General features: G+C 36.8%; 1 protein-coding gene across 5 annotated transcripts in view; it reads left to right on the forward strand.

The window, feature by feature from the left end:
• Positions 1-18,148, forward strand: part of adamts17 (ADAM metallopeptidase with thrombospondin type 1 motif, 17) — a 334,091-nt gene that overhangs the window by 268,809 nt on the left and 47,134 nt on the right. For all 5 annotated transcript variants that reach the window (XR_012383118.1, XM_073908056.1, XM_073908057.1 and 2 more), the window contains 2 exons: positions 1,994-2,198; positions 5,426-5,578. Coding sequence is in view for 4 of the 5 variants with exons in the window: in XM_073908056.1 (XP_073764157.1) it covers positions 1,994-2,198; positions 5,426-5,578 (358 nt within the window). In the remaining variant the exon portion in view is untranslated. The remainder of the gene's footprint in view (positions 1-1,993; positions 2,199-5,425; positions 5,579-18,148) is intronic.

Below are 18,148 nucleotides of genomic sequence, written 5' to 3' on the forward strand. Positions count from 1 at the left end.
CATGCCTTCATGTCATGGGGCTTTTTTTAGTTTATTCAAGACAATCTGCATTTTTATAATGTTATTATTATTAGAGTACTATTTATTATATGCAAATTTATATTTGTTTTAATAAAAGCAAGTTCAGATTTGTCCACCTGTCAGGTTTTGGAGATGTCTGCATCACCATAAGAGGCATAAGAACAGGACGTGTGTTTGGATATAACTGTTTGGACCCCACTTCATTATTATTGTTCATTTATTCGTTTGCTGGAAATTAGAACTAAATTTAAAAATAGTTTTAAAACAAATCTTTGTGCTTGGCAAACAATTAAATATGTAGACTAACAGATGTCTTCAGTGGAGTGAGTTTCCACCGTTTCCTGGGAAAGTAAAGAGGCCGAATTAAGGATGCTCATTCTTTATTCTCGCGCTGCAGATGGTCTGTTTAACTGTTTTCTCTCTAGTAAAGTGTTCAGTTTTTCCAATTATAAAGTCCACCTTTTAAATAGAAAATGCGCCATAGCACGACACAACTGCTTTAGACTTTGCGCCTTGATCATTAAAATAGAGCCCAAAGAGTTTTCTGAATGGGATTTCAGTTAAATCGCTTAAAGAAGGTTCTTGGCAAACACAAACTCTCAAGATACTTTCATGTTTTATTCTATGACATCAGTTACATCCCACTCTTGATTTATTTATTTTTTTTAAATTGGTTACGTTTCTTTTTAAAAGGCAGTTGCTATCAAGTTGCCAAAAAGGATTTTAGGGGATGTCTGAGACATTATACGTCATCGAGCTGATCTGTCTAGACTGCTGTCTGCTTTACATTTCCAGCTCGTGTTGGCCATTTGGATTTGTCTGTTATTTGATAAAATATTTTCATAAATAGTATTTCATAGTTAGTAGTATTTTTCTAATTGGGCATTCATATTGTGTTTAGATAATGCCTTAACTTGTAGAGACCGTCATGACAGATTTATTTATTGATCATTTGTTTACGGCTGTAAAGTTCCTTGATTGTTACGCCAGATTGAGAGTATAGTTCCTTGCCTTATGAGCCTGGAAAATAGCAACTTTTCATTGTCTGTCATCTTAGTACACGATATAACTACAGAATAGTCAAGATTTAAATAAGAAAAATATTCAAACTCATTTTTAAGGTAATTATTGAGCGAGATGCTAATGGTCTAATCCAAATCAATGATCTATGCTAAGCTAGGCTAAATGTCCTCCCGCCAGATCCAAAGATTGGCTGAATGGATTGAAAAATTGTAAAACGCAACTGTTAGACTCTAGGTCAGGGGTGTCCAAACTTGCCCGGTGTCCTGCATATTTTATTTCCAACCCCAATTAAACACGCCTGAACCAGCTAATCAATCATTATAGGTTTACTAGAAACTTCCAGGCAGGTGTGTTGAAGGAAGTTGAAGCTAAACTATGCAGGACACTGGCCCTCCAGAACTGAGTTTGGACACCCCTGCTCTAGGTGAACTGTAAATTGAGCCTATTTCCAAAAACAATAATAGAGAAAATAGCATAATTTGGCACAATATTTAGACAAAACTGTCTTTTCTACTACTTCTCTCTGTGTGAATAAAATGGCAATAAAACTGACATCTCTCTCAATAAAATGTGCTCATTTAATAATTATAAAAAATGTATACTTTAATGCAGTAAGGATGTATTGAAATACTTATAAGTGACAGGAAAGATTGTAAAATGTAACAAAACCTTTCAGTTCTATATAAATGCTGTTGTTCTGAACATTAAAAACAGAATTAAAGTCTTTGGTCATTTTCTGAGCGAGATGCTAATGGTCTAATCCGATTCAATGATCTATGCTAAGCTAAGCTAAAAGTGCTCCAACAAGACCCAAAGATTGGCTGTATGGATTAAAAATGGTAAAACTGTTAAACTTTATGGGAGCTCTAAAATGAGCATATTTTTAAACAAAATTCAGAAAATATCATATTAAAATTGTCTTTTCTACTTCTTTTTCTTGTTCTCTCAGGTGGGTGACTGGTGATTGGACGCAGTGTTCGTTAACCTGTGGTAAAGGCTTGCAGCAGAGGGAAGTCGGCTGCATTTACCAACTGCAAAATGGCACATATATTCCCACCAGAGACCTGTACTGCCTGAGCTCCAAACCGGCCAGCGTTCAGCACTGCGAGGGACGTCACTGCCTCACCGTGTGGGAGGCATCCGAATGGTCCCAGGTCTGAGCTCAAGTCAGCAGGATTTATTTAAAGCTTACGGATAGCTGTGCTTAGCTCTTGCTATCATGAAATATTAGAGCCTAAACATAAGCGTTCCTTCTTTAAAATAACTGCTTGTCAGAGCACAATAGCACTGAACAGAAGACTCAGAGAAGCATACTTATTATTAATCAAACTAAAAGATTGTACAGTATATAACTCTTTTCAGTGTTGTTATTTGTATGTTTTTACAATGCATGTTTATTAAGAAACCTATATTATTGCATGTTATATATTGTATATTAAGTATAGGTTTTGCGATTAATATAGCAAATGCTGCTGATATGACATAAATAAGATGGATGGATGAATGGATGGATAGATTTTTTTTTGGTAAAATAAGTGTAATCTAGAAGCCTTTGCCTTTCATATAAGCCACTTCTGATACCAAATGATCAACTAGAAGTCAAGTTATTATTTGCACGACGCAGGCTGTTTGAGGACCTGAAGGGAGACGCGAGATTACTGGGAAATTATCACTCATTTGCGGGCATCCGGGAGACTCGCGAAACTTCCCGCCCGGCTATATATTTATCTATTTAATTTATATATAATTATCTCTTTATATAGCCGTATGCCTATTACATATCCATAAAACACTGTAATATAACTGCGCTCGGATCGTATCGCTTTCTCACTGCAATCGATCCGCTCCAGAGTTTGTTTCAATCGAGCCGAGACCACCTCATTTAAGCGATCTCGGAGCGATTGATTTGGTGCGGATCGTATCGCGATTGCTGGTTTCACATATACCAAATGAACCGCGCTAACGGGGCAAACGAGACTCGTTCCGAAACAAGTGTAGGTGTGAAAACACCCTAATACTGCTGTTTCCATGACCTGGCCCCGGAAAAGCAGTTGAAAATGAATGAAAGGATAAATATAATCAATAGTCCTAAAAAATGATAGCAATAGGCCAGACAGAAAAGGTTGGCTTTGACTTTGTTATTTTTTTTTTAAATTTTTATTAGGGATGTAACGGTATTGTAAATACCGTCATACCGCAATATAAATTTTTTTCGATATTACCGTAGTCGCATGACTCGGTAAACTATAGATCTTCTGAGAAAATTTGCTCAGGCGAATGAAGCGAACAGGAGGTAGCGAAAACTACAATTCCCATCAGCCCAGGCTTGGCCATAATCCCTTGCGGTCTGTTGTTGCTACAGATCCAGTAATGCGGAAATGGAGTGTGCTGCTAGAAGCGGGGATCAAAAAGAGCTGCAAAACCCTAAAGCGGGTGTTGTCGCCGCGCGCGTACTGAATAGTGGTGTTGTCGCGCGAGTTCTTATCAGCTGTGTTGTCGCGCGCGTACTGAATAGCCGTGTTGTCGCGCGAGTTCTTATCAGCTGTGTTGTCGCGCGCGTACTGAATAGCCGTGTTGTCGCGCGAGTCCTTATCAGCTGTGTTGTCGCGCGCGTACTGAATAGCGGTGTTGTCGCGCGCGTACTGTAAAGCGGGGACGGAGGGTATGTCGCGTCGCGGGGGCACTTTTGATCATTTTGGAAGGGAACTTTCTATCCAAGACTAAAAAGGGCATGTGCACTGCACAGGTTGAGCACTGTGTGTGCACGTGCCTGCAAGTTGGGGAATACGACTAATATCATGGGGACTGCAGAAACACAGCACACTGTTCAGATTGATGCAGACATGAGATCTCTATCTCACTCATGGCTTGTCCTCTCAAGTGGGGGAAAGACAATGCACAACGTTACCCACTGCTGTCAACCTGGGCCAAGTCATATATCTCGTCCCAGAAACCTCAGTCCCAAATGAGAGGGTTTTTTCTGTTGCAGGGGACATTGTAAATACCCAGAGATACCAGCTTTTACCAGATTATATTTATATGATAATTTTCCTTTAAACCCATCTCTCTCCAAGTGAGTGAGTGATTAAATGTTGAATGTGATGAGTTTTCAACAATACTAAATTGAAACTTAATTTTTTTTTACATGGTTTAATATTTTTTTGTTATTAAAATTGAAGTTCCTGTTTCAAAGCTTACAGATAGATGGCTAATTTGTATGTCATTGACACTTTTGGCACTTTTTTGGAGTATTTTCATAAGTTTTGTTTTTTCCTGTAAATGATTCAATAAATACCGTACCGTGACATTCATACCGAGGTATTACCATACCGTGAAATTCTGATACCGTTACATCCCTAATTTTTATACAAATGTATATATAATTCTAATTTCTAGAGGTAATGTGTTTAAACGTTTTGGAGCATAGACTGAAAAAGATCTGTCTCCTGTTGTTTTCAAGCTGGATTTAGGAGCAATTAGCAGGAGCTGAGCAGAGGAATTGAAGGATCTTTGGGGAGAATACAAGCTTAAGAATTCAGATATATAGGCTGGTGTAGCTTACAAGACTCAGCAATGATGTGTGTGTGTGTGTGTGTGTGGTGTAAATAGTCCTCATAATCAGTCCTGTGTGTTTGTAATCAATAGTGATCTGGAACAGGTGTGTGCAAGGTGCATAATGGGATTGTAGTCCAATAGTATGTGTTCTCGCGTGCGTGTGTGCTCGCGTGCGTGCGTGCGTGCTTGCGTGATTCCCCGGCAATCCACAGTCACTGGATCACTGATGCTTGTAACAAACGGAAAAGACAACACATTTTTAAACACCCTTTGTTTCATCACTTATTCTCAATAACAAATTTATTTTTGCCATGATGACAGTACATAATATTTTACTAGTTATTTATTATCTGTTATCATAAATTCAGCACAACAGAATGCATACTTATTATGTCCAAATAAGCAGTTATACACAAATGTTACATATTATATATTATTAAATAAAGTATATCATGGAAAATATAGCTTGTTTTATTATACATATTGGATTAAATATTTTCTTATTCAAGTGAAATGACCTGAGAAAAAAAAAAGTCTGCCAGGATGTGCATGCTTATTTCTGTGGGCTTTTTCCTGGCCTATGGAGGGCACTGTGGCTGTTTTTAAATGTGTGGGTCTTGTTTCATATCTCCATGTTGTTGTTGATGTTGTAAGCACTTCATTAGAGTGGGTTCAGTCAGCGGAGAAAAGCGTTAGTGAGACTCCGCAGGAAGCCTGTTTTAATGACCGGCACTTTTGCTTATGCCCCATCCCTCTTTGCACTCGATTGCGCACTTATTTTCCTCATGTTGCACTCTGAATTCTGCTGGTGTTTTGTGTGTTGCAGTGTTCCTCTGAATGTGGACACGGCAGCAGGAGGCGGACGGTGACCTGCACTAACCCTCATGGTCTCTGTGACCCTGTGTCCCGTCCCGCTGAGGTGGAGGCCTGCGAGGACCACTCCAAATGTTACGAGTGGAAGACCGGCGAATGGTCCAAGGTAAGATGATCAAATGAGCAGATGTTCAGACTGATTGCTGAAGGTCTGGATGCCGTTGCATCTTTTAGGGGTCTGCCTGAATGACATTTAAAGGTCTTGTAAAATCGAAATTTACATGTTTGTTTTGCTAGTACACATTATTATTCTTTTGGTGAACAATTAATCCCTGCAGGGTAATCTTCAATCAAAATCTAAAAGTGGTGATCTCTCTGGTGACATCAGTGTGAAGTCACAATGTTCTTAGCCATGGCACTCTTAGGCCCAATCCCAATTCTGTTTTTGTACCCCTTCCCCTTGGCCTGTAAAACCGAGTGTGAAGGGGAAGGGCTTAAGAATTGGGACGGCACTACAGCACCTGCACACATCATTATATGTCATCGTGATCTCTTGCTTCATATAAAATCAGATGATCGTGACTGCTGTAGTTATTCCAGTTGCTTTATTTTTTGGTATTTATACTCAGGAAATCACTGAAGGCATATATTATGTTATCATAACGATCTAATGTGACAATAAGATCGTACTTGTACTGTGTATTTACACAGTGGCCATATTCAGCTATGTAAACACACAAAAAACAACATTAACATTATAGCAGACACTGTAAAAAGCTCATTCCTAGCCACCAGACTTTACTGACAGGGTATTCGAGTGTCAGTGAGTGACAGGATGTTGTGGGACTGCTATACAGGAGTTAAAATCAGTGGCGTAGTGGACTGGCCCACAGGGCACGCACCGCAGGGGGGCCCCGCGTGATTAAGGGGCCCCACGTCGTCGCGATTTTCAATAATTGAAAATCCGGCAACCGCAATAATCAAACTCTTGGGAATAATTGTGGTCGGAACCAAAGTTCGCAGATCTGTGTTCTCTGAACTCCTCTCAAGATTGCTTGCCGCCGAACCGCGTCATAGCTCATACCATAAAGTTGACTTAATTTCAACTCTCCTCAACGCCCACACAGAAGAAGACGAGCCGTACTGTTCCTCGCCGCCGGTTCTTATTAAAAATGAATGACTTCTGGCTACTTTGACGCTCTCACCGCTTTCGGTTTGTGATCGCTCCTCAGTTTGTGATCACTCTTCAGTTTGTGAAGGCTTCCCCGCGTTGTCGCTCCACCCCGCCTCCCTTCCCCGCTCCTCAATTTGTGATTGCTTCCCCGCGTTGCCCCCTCCCCCCCCTTCCGGCCAGGGGCCCCGTCAGTGATCCCTGCAGGGGGGCCTCTGCATTTTGCGCTACGCCACTGGTTAAAATTAGGGACTATAGATAGCGAATTTTAGCAGTTTTTATTTAAGCGTTTTTATTTTTTATTTATTTTTTATTTTCATTTTTTTAAGCTTGATGGTAAGACACAAATGTAATTATGAATATATTAACATCTGCTTGTTTGTTGTAAAAATTCATAATGACAAAAAAAAAAAACAATTTGTGGATCTCCTTACTTCCGGGTGCAACTGTGGCTGTGGTGAAGCCATACTCCTTCAAGCTAAAGAGAATTGGGACCCCTTCACGGGAACAAGCAAAGCGAGTGGTAGGGGTAAGGGGAATAGCTAAGGGGTAGAATTAGGATTGGGCCTTACTGTTAGTAGGCTATGAGGGAACGATGCGCAAAAAAAAAAAAAAGTGCGCCCCTGCTTAATATTCGGTTTCGTTTAAAAGTATATCAGCGTACTGAAATAAGTCTCACCGATTTTTGGTTCATTTGGACCTTTATAAGCTGCAATTTGTAACTTTTTTTGGGGTTAAAAATGGTCTGAAATCTATTTATAAGCAAGTACATACATAGCCAGTGATCAAAAATATGTCCTCACCTTACAGGATTCACAGTAGTAAGTTTGTAATAAGGTGTTGTTGTTTTGTTGTTTTGGCTTTTTTTAAAGTGGCACTGGTAGGTTTTCACAGAAAACATGGATGAACCACTCATGGGCGTAAATCTGATTTAACAGTAGGGGGGACAATTAATATAAAATTTCTTTTGAGCATTTTTTTTGAAGGGGACACAAATAATACAGCCGAATTGTACTAAAAAAGATATGCCCCCGCAGTTAAAAATAGTTTCATCATCATTATTATAGCATGGAGACTACGTCATTATGATTATTTTTAAACTGATAAGTTTTTATCAGGTTCAAAGAAAAGCAAATTTTCGGATGGGAGGGGACATGTCCACTGTTATATTATTTCTGTAAACTAAAAATGAGTCCCACATGCAAGGACCTGCCCGTGGAGAGTCGTTTAGTTAAAAAAAATAATAATAAAAATACACATTGGCCGAAAATAAAACTTTTAGTTTTTTTAAAAGAGAAAAATGACAAAAAATGTCAGCTAATAATGGCTATGCTGCGCCTCACTGCAGAGTGTTCAGTGCACTAGTTTCCCTTTTTCCTCCCAACTATACCCACAGTATAAAGTGAGTTTCACATCGTACACAAAATGAGCTATGCTATAAAATCCATTCATTTCAATGGCTTGCGATTTCAAATCATACACAGGAAGAGCTATATTATGAAACCCATTCTTTTCATTGGCTTTCGCTTTCACATCATACACACAGAGCTACATTATGAAACCCATTTATTTCAATGGTTTGCGCTTTCACATCATACACAGAAAGAGCTATGCTATGAAATCTATTCATTTCAATGGCTTGTGGTTTCACATCATACACAGAGAGCGACGTTCAGAAGCCCATTCATTTGATTGGCTTGCGCTGTCACATCGTATGCAGAAAAAGCTACGCTCTGAAACCCATTCATTTCGATGGCTTGCGGAGCACTAGGACTGTTTGCTTTTGCACCAACCAATGTGCAAGAGCGATAAAGCAAATCATTGGCTAGCTTGCGTGAGAAGTTCAAAATTCTTCTCTGTGGATATTCTGTTCATAAAATCATATTCTTATCTATGCATGAACCACAGATGCTTACCAGAAAACCAAATTTTACTCATAACTCGGTATACTTGTTCTTGCTGCTTGCAGTAGCGATACTGTGATCTTTACAGGTTAAGTTGTAAAATCAATATTGAAATTTAAATATAACACTAATTTCACAAGAGTCACACAATGCTGATGCTGACAATTTCAGAACAAAGAACAATAACAATTGGCATGTTATCATGTGATACAAGGTAACGGGTGGTTGTATGTTTAATCACATACAGAGCATGATTTATTTTAGTACTTATTTTTCCATCAGTCAGATCAAAAGTAGCAAACATGATTTTTGCCTTTATTATGATAAGACAATATTATGACAGGAAGCAAAAGTTGGGGATGAAATCAGTAAAGTTTGCAACTTGTTAGGACTCAAACTTGATTCTCACAGCAAAGTAACACTATTTGCAAACTGCTCACTAAACATGTTACATAATTGTTTAGATGACATTCTGCAGAGTAAATTCCTATTTGGGACAAACTTTCAAGACTTAAAATCTGTTTAAGTACAGTCCCCAAATTAGTGCTGCAATCGTTAACCCACCTAAAGAGTAGACTTCCACAGATAACTGCAGTTGCACATTTCCAACAGAGATGGCGACAGAGAGGCAAAACTTACAAACAACCAATCACAGTCACATGTTTATAAGCGTAAACAAGTCTGGCTTCATGTCTCTAACAGTAATAGGCTGGTGTGAAAGCAATGAATCATGCATTAAAGTATGTCAGCTTTAGTCAAGGAGTATGCAGTGAACTTCACTGTTGAAAGTCAAGCGGGTTTGGTGGGTCCTGATAAGCATGCATGGACACAATTGTACATATAAAGACTTTTTTTTTCTATAAGGGGATTCGGCTTTCTACCGGCTTTGTCACGTTTTCCAGAAATCCTGCGGGATTCATTCCATTAAAAATTATTTGAATCTCCTGAATTTTTTTTTCTCCCAATTTTTTTTAAGCCTTATGTATCAGCAATCAGACACATTAGGCTGAGACTAGAAATCACTATAGAATAAATGAATGCTTTAATTCAGCAAGGGTGTATTAGTATGATCACAAGTGACAGGGGAGATTTTAGTTCTCTACAAATACTGTTGTTTTGAATATTAAAAACTTAATTATTAGTCTTCCTCTAAAATTGTATTTCTCTTTCATATTTCCTTAAGGCTGTATATATATATATATATATATATATATATATATATATATATATATATATATATATATATATATATATATATATATATATATATATATATATATATATAATCACATGCATGCATGCATACACACACACTCACCGGCCACTTTATTAGGTACACCTTACTAGTTCAGGGTTAGACCCCCTTTGCATTCAGAACTTCCTTAATCCTTTGTTGCATAGATTTAACAAGGTACTGGAAATATTCCTCAGAGATTTTGGTCTATATTGACATTATAGCATCACACAATTGCTACAGATCTGTCAGCTGCACATCCTTGATGTGAGTCTCCTGTTCCACCACATCCCAAAGGTGCTCTATAGGATTCTGGTGACTGTGGAGGCCATTTAGGTACAGTGAACTCATTGTCATGTTCAGGAAACCAGTCTTAAATGATTCAGGCTTCATGACATGCCGTGTTATTCTGTTGGAAGCCAATAGAAGATGTGTACACTGGTCACAAAGGGATAGACATGGTCAGCAACAATACTCAGGTAGGCTCAGGCATTGACATGATACTCAATTGGTACTAATGGATCCAAAGTGTGCCAAGAAATTATCCCCCACATCATTACACCACCACCACCAGCCTGAACTGTTAATACAAGCAGGATGGATCCATGCTTTCATGTTGTTGATGCTGAATTCCGACCCTACCGTCATGATGTCGCCGCAGAGATTGAGACTCATCAGACCAGTTTTGGTGAGCCTGTGCCAATTGTAGCTTCTAATGACAGAAGCTTCACCCGTTGTGGTCTTCTGCTGCTGTAGCCCATCCGCCTCAAGGTTGTAAGTGTTGTGCGTTCAGAGATGCTCTTCTGCAGACCTCAGTTGTTATGACTGCTTGTTTAAGTTACTGTTGCCTTTCTATCAGCTGGAACCAGTCTGGCCATTCTCCTCTGACATCAAGGCATTTCCGCCCACAGAACTGCCGCCCACTGGATATTTTCTCTTTTTCTGACCATTCTCTGTAATCCCTAGAGATGGTGGTGTGTGAAAATCCCTGTAGATCAGCAGTTTCTGAAATATTCAGACCAGCCTGTCTGGCACCAACAACAATGCCATGTTCAGTTTGAACTGCAGCAGATCGTCCTGACCATGTCTACATGCCTAAATGCATCGAGTTGCTGCCATGTGATTGTCTGGTTAGAAATTTGCGTTAACGAGAAGTTTGACAGGTGTACCTAATAAAGAGGCCGGTTAATGTAGAATGGTTTCTTAATTATCAGTAGCATTTTTGAAACACATCCTATACTAACCATTTTTTTTAGTTAAATCAAATTTTACAAACACATAGCCACAATAATATAACTTAAAATTATGCAAAAATATGTATTTTAGTTTTTTTTTATAATAAACTATAATATTAATTTTAAGAATTTCCTTACCATTTACTAAAACTCAAATGCTTCTAAACATTGTTAAAAGAAGCAGCCATTGACATCCTTAGTAGCAACAAATACTTAAAATTAAGTTAATAACATTCTTCAGAATATCTTCCTTTGTGTTCAACAGAAGAAAAAAACTCAGGTTTGCAACGAAGGATCAGGATTTTGAGAAAGCCATGAAATATCACTTTCAAATCATCATGCAGGAGCTTTATATTCATACTTTACTGTATGATAATTATGCCACAAATGCAGCCAGTTGAGCTTCACTTGTACTGAACCTGTAATGTGTATACACACCATTACCGTGACGCATGACTGACTCAGATGGAAACAGACAGGCAAACAGCATGTGTCCCGAGATCTTCAGCTGATCTGGAGTTTTGTTCCATTGTCGACCATGATACATGTGTGCTGTCAGTGCTTACCTTGCTTTGGCCCCAGTGGAGCTGACTGCTGCGGCCCGGGGTCCACATCTCACTGTACAGCACCATCTGTCTCATCCTCTGCTTCTCCTGAGCTTTATGTTCATCAGTAATGAGCTCCGACCACCTTACTGCAGACACACCGTTATCATAGTGCTGCAGTGCATGCTTCAGCACAGGGAAGAGGTGAACTGTCAGGATATTTGTTAATAGGGATATGATAGCACATGACATATAGAAGATGTAGTTTCTTATGGCTGTTGTTCACACTTCGAGGGTTAATGTTAAAATCAGTGTTTTTTATTTATTCACATTGTTGTTTTAAATGTGTCTAATAGCGCATTTTCCGTATGAAATTATGGTATTAAACTGAACTGCATGTTCAAAATAGCAATTACACACAGCGTAAACTTTGTGGTTACATAGTGCGTAAAATTAAAGGATGTCATCAGATTTAGTTCAAAATGAAAATTGTGCGTTTTACAAACTATGAATGGTTTGAATTCTACTAGTACTAATGTGTGTTTACATGCTTGTAAAACCTGAAATTTTGTTAATGCAAACACTGAAATTCATTTCTAAGTGTTCTTGATTCATTTAAGGTTCAAACGAACAATAATAATTGGTGTGTAATTGCAACCGAGAGGGATTTAATACGGTAATAATTATTTGTATGGCATTGTTGATGCATTTGGTCTTGGTGGAATAAATCTGCTAAGCGGCTGCTGCTGCTTTCATTATTATGGCAAATGCAGAGACTGGTTACTGCCTGTATCTTCAAACATGCAGTCTGAAATTAGAACACACTACTCCTGCAAACACAATACATGGACCTTATTTTTCACGGACGAGCAGGATCTTTTTTGGCTCGAGATTTCTTCTCCTTCACCTCCCATAATTTTTCAAACAAACTTATTTGCTCCTACACTACGTCATTCTTAGTTCTAAGAGCAACAAATAATGACTTGACTTCTAGAGGATCATTTGGAAAAGTGTCAGAAGGTAGATTTTGTTGATGAATCATGCGTCCTAATCATCACAAATATTGCAGACCTATTGGAACCAACATGTGCCTAAGATTCTCACAGAAATCAGTCATATATGTATATGGCATTGTTGATGTGTTTGGTCTTGGTGGAATAAATCTACTATGCTGCTGCTGCTTTGATTACTATAGCAGAGCAAATACAGATACTTGCTACTGCCTGTATTTTCAAGCATGCAGTCTGAAATTATATCACTGCACCTGCAAACATAATATATGGACCTTGTTCTTCACGTACGAGCGGGATCTTTTAAGCTTGCGACTTTGTCTCATTAACTTCCATTTGATTTTTAGAACAAAAAATAGCTTATAGTATAGATTATTTGCTCCTACACTACGTTGATCCAAGTTGTAAGAGCAACAGATAATAACTGGACTTCTAGTCGATCATCTGGAAAAGTGTCGGAAGGGAGATTTTTCCAAAGAATCATCTGTTGAACTGCATCCAAATCATCACAAATACTGCAAAAGCTTTATTGGAACCCTCATGAACACAATATTCTCACAGAAATCAGTCGTATATGTATATGGCATTGTTGATGTGTTTGGTCTTGGCGGAATGAATCTGCTATGCTGCTGCTGCTTTTATTATGGCAGAGCAAATAGAGACTTACTACTGCCTGTATATTCAAACATGCAGTCTGAATTTATAACTCATTACTCCTGCAAACATAATATGAACCTTATTCTTCATGTACGAGCGGCATCTTTTTGCTTCGAGACTGCTTGATCCTGCAAACTGATCTTTTCTTCTTACGTTATTCTAGTTTTTATGTATATGAAAACAGTTATTCATAAAGCAATCAGTTTGGCCATTTTCTGCTGTTTAATGTTCCCAGTCATTTCTTTTATTGGCAGCTGAATCAGAAGTTCTAAAACACTTGAAACAAACACACACTTCCACATCACATAATAAGGTCATTAAATAACCAGCCTGTGCAGACAGAGTTTCATGACAGAATTTGTATGAAATTTTGAACCATTTTGTACAAATTTTCAAATCGTTTGCAACATTCTTAATGTCTTTACAGTCACGTTTGATCAATTGAATGCTTTTTTATATTGAAGTATTTATTTTAAATGGCAGTTGAATGGCAGAATATTACCTTCTCCTCTATGGATGACTTTCAATTCTCCACTTTTAATTGGAGCATCAAGAGTTCCTGCTCAGAGTTTATATTTCCTTCTGAGCTTCATCTTACCCACAAGCGGCCACAGATGTTGAAGTCGTCTTAAGATGGTGAAGCTCTCAAGACGTTTGAAGGTTGTGGATGATGTTTCAGTCTGAGGCCTGCGGTCGGACCTCATGCTGAAATTGATCATTGGCGAACGGTTGATCCTAACTGCAGTCCTAAAGGTTGCACATTATTACACATTATTAAAATACCCTACACTTCTTTTATTATAGTTTATTTGCCCCTACACTACCTGACAAGTTTTGTCAGAAATGGCAGAAGGTAGATCTTTCAGATTAATCATCTGTTGAACTCCATCCCAATCGTCACAAATGCTGCAAAAGACCTACTGGAACCCGCATGGACGCAATATTCTCACCTAAATAAATAAATAATAAATATATAAAAAGTTTGATGAAGGAAAAATCATGGTTTGGGGTTACATTCAGTATGGGGTTTGCAAGAGATCTGCAGAGTGGATGGCAACATCAACAGCCTGAGGTATTAAGACATTTGTGCTGCCCATTACATTACAAACCACAGGAGAGGGCAAATTCTTCAGCAGGATAGCGCTCCTTCTCATACTTCAGCCTCCACATTAAAGTTCCTGAAAGCAAAGAAGGTCAAGGTGCTGCATGGTTGGCCAGCACAGTCACCAGACATGAACATGATTGAGCATGTCTGAGGTAAGATGATGAATGCATTGAAGATGAATCCAAAGAATCTTGATGAACTCTGGGAGTCCTGCAGGAAAGCTTTCTTTGTCATTCCAGATGACTTTATTAATAAGTGATTTGAGTCATTGCCGAAATGTCTCTAAGCTCATGGGAGTCAGACACAATATCAGTGCTGTTTCCACTGCAGCATGACTTTATATTCTATACTGTACATTGTTTCTGTTAAGTTCTTTAAATGCAAATGAGCTGCTTTATTATTACTACTAATAATGATGCATAAACATTACATAATACTAGTTTTTGTTGATAAAATGCAACTAGTGAAGTGTTGTGAACCACCACAGAGAACAACATTGTCACCTTCTGATAAACCTCTACCAAATACAAAAAATAAAAATGTCACTTTAAAGATTTGCTCTGCAGTAAATGTCTTCTAGTTTATCGGTTACTAGAAGTAGTTGGTAAACTTGTTTCTGTGGCCTGTTGTGGTTTACTGCTTTGTTTTATAAGCATCCAGAGTCTTCACTGTACAAGGCTTTGCAACATTTGTTTGTGAAGTCTGCTGTAGCATGTTTGGGGGGGATGAAATGAGAGGAAAATCGATTGTCCCATTAGTGAGATGTTGGTGCAGACCGCGTGGGATATTTATACGCATGTCGTGTATTTATGTAAAGAGCAGATGTTCCCTCTCTAGATCTGCGTCTCATTTGTGTCTGCAGTGAAAAGAGGAGCTGTCCACACAGAAACTACACTTTTTATTGTACTTTATACTCTAGTTTTACAGTTTATTACAATTAAAACACTAATTTCAATTGAACTTGGTCATTTCAATTACAAAGGAGTTTTCATTTTCAGTTTTACTGTCTATTATTATTTAAGTTTATAAGCTGTTTTTTAGTTTTAAGACAGCAATTACATAAATAAATTTAGTATTTAATGTGTTTGCTTAGCTTTTATTTATTTAGTTATGTAGTTATTTATTTAGTTAGTTATTTATTTATTTAGTTTAGTTGTTTAGCTATTTAGTTATTTTTTTTATCAAGTTATTTATTTATTTATTTATTTAGTTTATTTTAGTTATTTGTTTTTATTTATTTTATTTATTTAGTTTATTTATTTAGTTAGTTGTTTAGTTAGTTAGTTCGTTAGTTAGTTAGTTTTATTTATTTATTTAATTAGTTATGTAGTTATTTGTTTAGTTATTTAGTTTATTTATTTATTAAGTTATTTATTTATTTTAGTTGTTTGTTTATTTATTTAGTTTATTTTAGTTGTTTTTTATTTTATTTTTTATTTTATTTTTTATTTTATTTATTTATTTAGTTGTTTATTTAATTATTCATTTAGTTGGTTGTTTAGTTAGTTTGTTGTTTTTTGTTGTTGTTTATTTATTTATTTAGTTTTTTTTATTTAATTATTCATTAAGTTCTTTATTTATTTTAGTTGTTTATTCATTTATTTATTGTTTTTATTTGTGTGATTTGTTATTGCTTATGTAAATTATTTTTTTAGTTGTTTTTTTAAATACATTTTTATTAAAAAGCAGTTTTCTTTTTTTCTAATATTTGTTATATTTCAGCCTCATTTCATTTAGTTTATTAAAGCTATTTTATTTTTAAGACTGCAATTATTTTAATTAGTATATATAAATATTTTTAATTACCTTTTATTTGTTAACATTTTATTCAGTTTAGTTTAAATCTTATTGAAATAAATTGTTGTTATTGCTTATGTAACTCGTTTAAATTTCAGTTTTATTCTTTATACATTTAATTTTACATGCTTAAACCAATTTGGTTTGAGTTAGTAACCGAAGCGGTTTGTAATTTCATTGTTTTAGATTTTGTTTTGGATTCTTTGACTAACACATATTTAGTTTTATTTCCAATTACTTTTAGTATTTTTATTTAAGAATGCAATTATTTAAGTACTTTCATTGAATTGGTTACCATTTTTATATTTTTTTACTTGAGTTTTGTTGTGAAATTTTACTCTAAAATTACTTTCAATTTAAATTTATTTAAAATGTGCTTAATTTTTATTTCAGCCTTTTTTTTAAAAAAATAAATATAATTATACCAATATAAATTTAATTAACCAATTTTTTTTCACTTGTAGTCAATGCGATTTCTACTTACATTGTTTTTGTTTATTTTGTTTATGGTTTTCCATTATTTTTTAGGTTTTCTTACTATATCTAATCAAACAAAAAATATATACATTTTTAAGCTTAGGTATCACGGTAGCACAGTGGGTAGCACGATCGCCACACAGCAAGAAGGTTATTGGTTCAAGCCCTGACTGGGTCAGTTGGCATTTCTATGTGGAGTTTAGCTTGTTTACTTTGTGTTGGCGTGGGTTTCCTCCGGGTGCTCAGGTTTCCCCCACAGTCCGTAGACATGCGCTTCAGGTGAATTGAATAAGTTACATTGTCCGTAGTGTATGAGTGTGAATGTAAGAGTGAATGGGTGTTTCTCAGTATTGGGTTGCGACTGGAAGGGCATCCGCTGCATAAAACATATGTTGGATAACTTAGTGGTTCAATCTGTTATGGCGATCTCTGATTAGTAAAGGGACTAAGCCGGAAAGAAAATAAATGAATGAATGAATATTTTTAAGTTTTTTTTGTTTTAGATTAATTTAGGCAATTAAGACATAGGGTGCTATCATACACCCAGTGCAATAAGGCACAACACAAGTTTGACTTAATTTGTTGCTACTTTCTAACCAGCACAACCCTAATTTTCACATTTTGTGCCACGTTGCATAAATAGCAATTCCATTTGCGCCACTTCATGAATTCATGGGTGTGCTGGTCTAAACAGGAGGTGTGGCTAAGGCGCATTGTTGGCGCGTTGATATTTTGAGGAACTAAAATAGACCACGCCATTGACCAACTAAAAGCTGCTCTAAAGTCCAGCATGTAGCGCATTAGTTATGCGCATATGCAGGTCCAAATGCATACACATTGCTTAATACATACAGGATTTACAGAAATACACAAATATCTTTACATTCTTTTTCAGTTTATGACAGTCTGCATTTGTATAATGTTATTATTATTATTATTAGCAGTATTGTTTATTATATGCAAATTTATATATATTTTAATAAAAGCAAGTTTAGATTTGTCCACCTGTCAGGTTTTGAAAACGTCTGGATCACCATGAGGGGCATACGAACAGGACGTGTGTTTGGATATAACTCTTTATATTTTGACCACACTTCATTATTATTGTTCATTTATTTTGGTTTAATGGAAATTAGAACTAAATTTAGAATAGTTTTGAAACACATCTTTGTGCTTTACAAACTAAGTTAAATATGTAGGCTGACAGATCTTCAGTGGAGTGAGCACAACACCGTTTCCTTACTCCACGACAGTAAAGGAGTAAAGAGTAAAAGTAAAGAGGCTGAATGGAGGAGGCTCGTTCTTTATTCTCGCACTGCAGATGGTCAGTTTAACTGTTTTCTCGCTAGTGAAGCGTTCAGTTCTTCTACTTACAAAGTCCACCATGTAAATAGCAAATGCGCCATGGCACGACACAACTGAATCTTAAAGGGAATGGGAGATGAGACTCTGGATTAATGCATGTTATGCTTAAAACACACCCATAACTCGTTAAGAGAATAAGCACAACCCTGTTTGACCATGCGCTGCAGCGCAGAGCGTATTTTTCCGTCCTTAAAATAGCAAAAGTGGATTCGAACATACCCTTAATGCATTTACGC

The sequence above is a fragment of the Danio rerio genome, chromosome 7 (assembly GCF_049306965.1).
Source record: "Danio rerio strain Tuebingen ecotype United States chromosome 7, GRCz12tu, whole genome shotgun sequence".
In the NCBI taxonomy this organism is placed as follows: domain Eukaryota; kingdom Metazoa; phylum Chordata; class Actinopteri; order Cypriniformes; family Danionidae; genus Danio; species Danio rerio.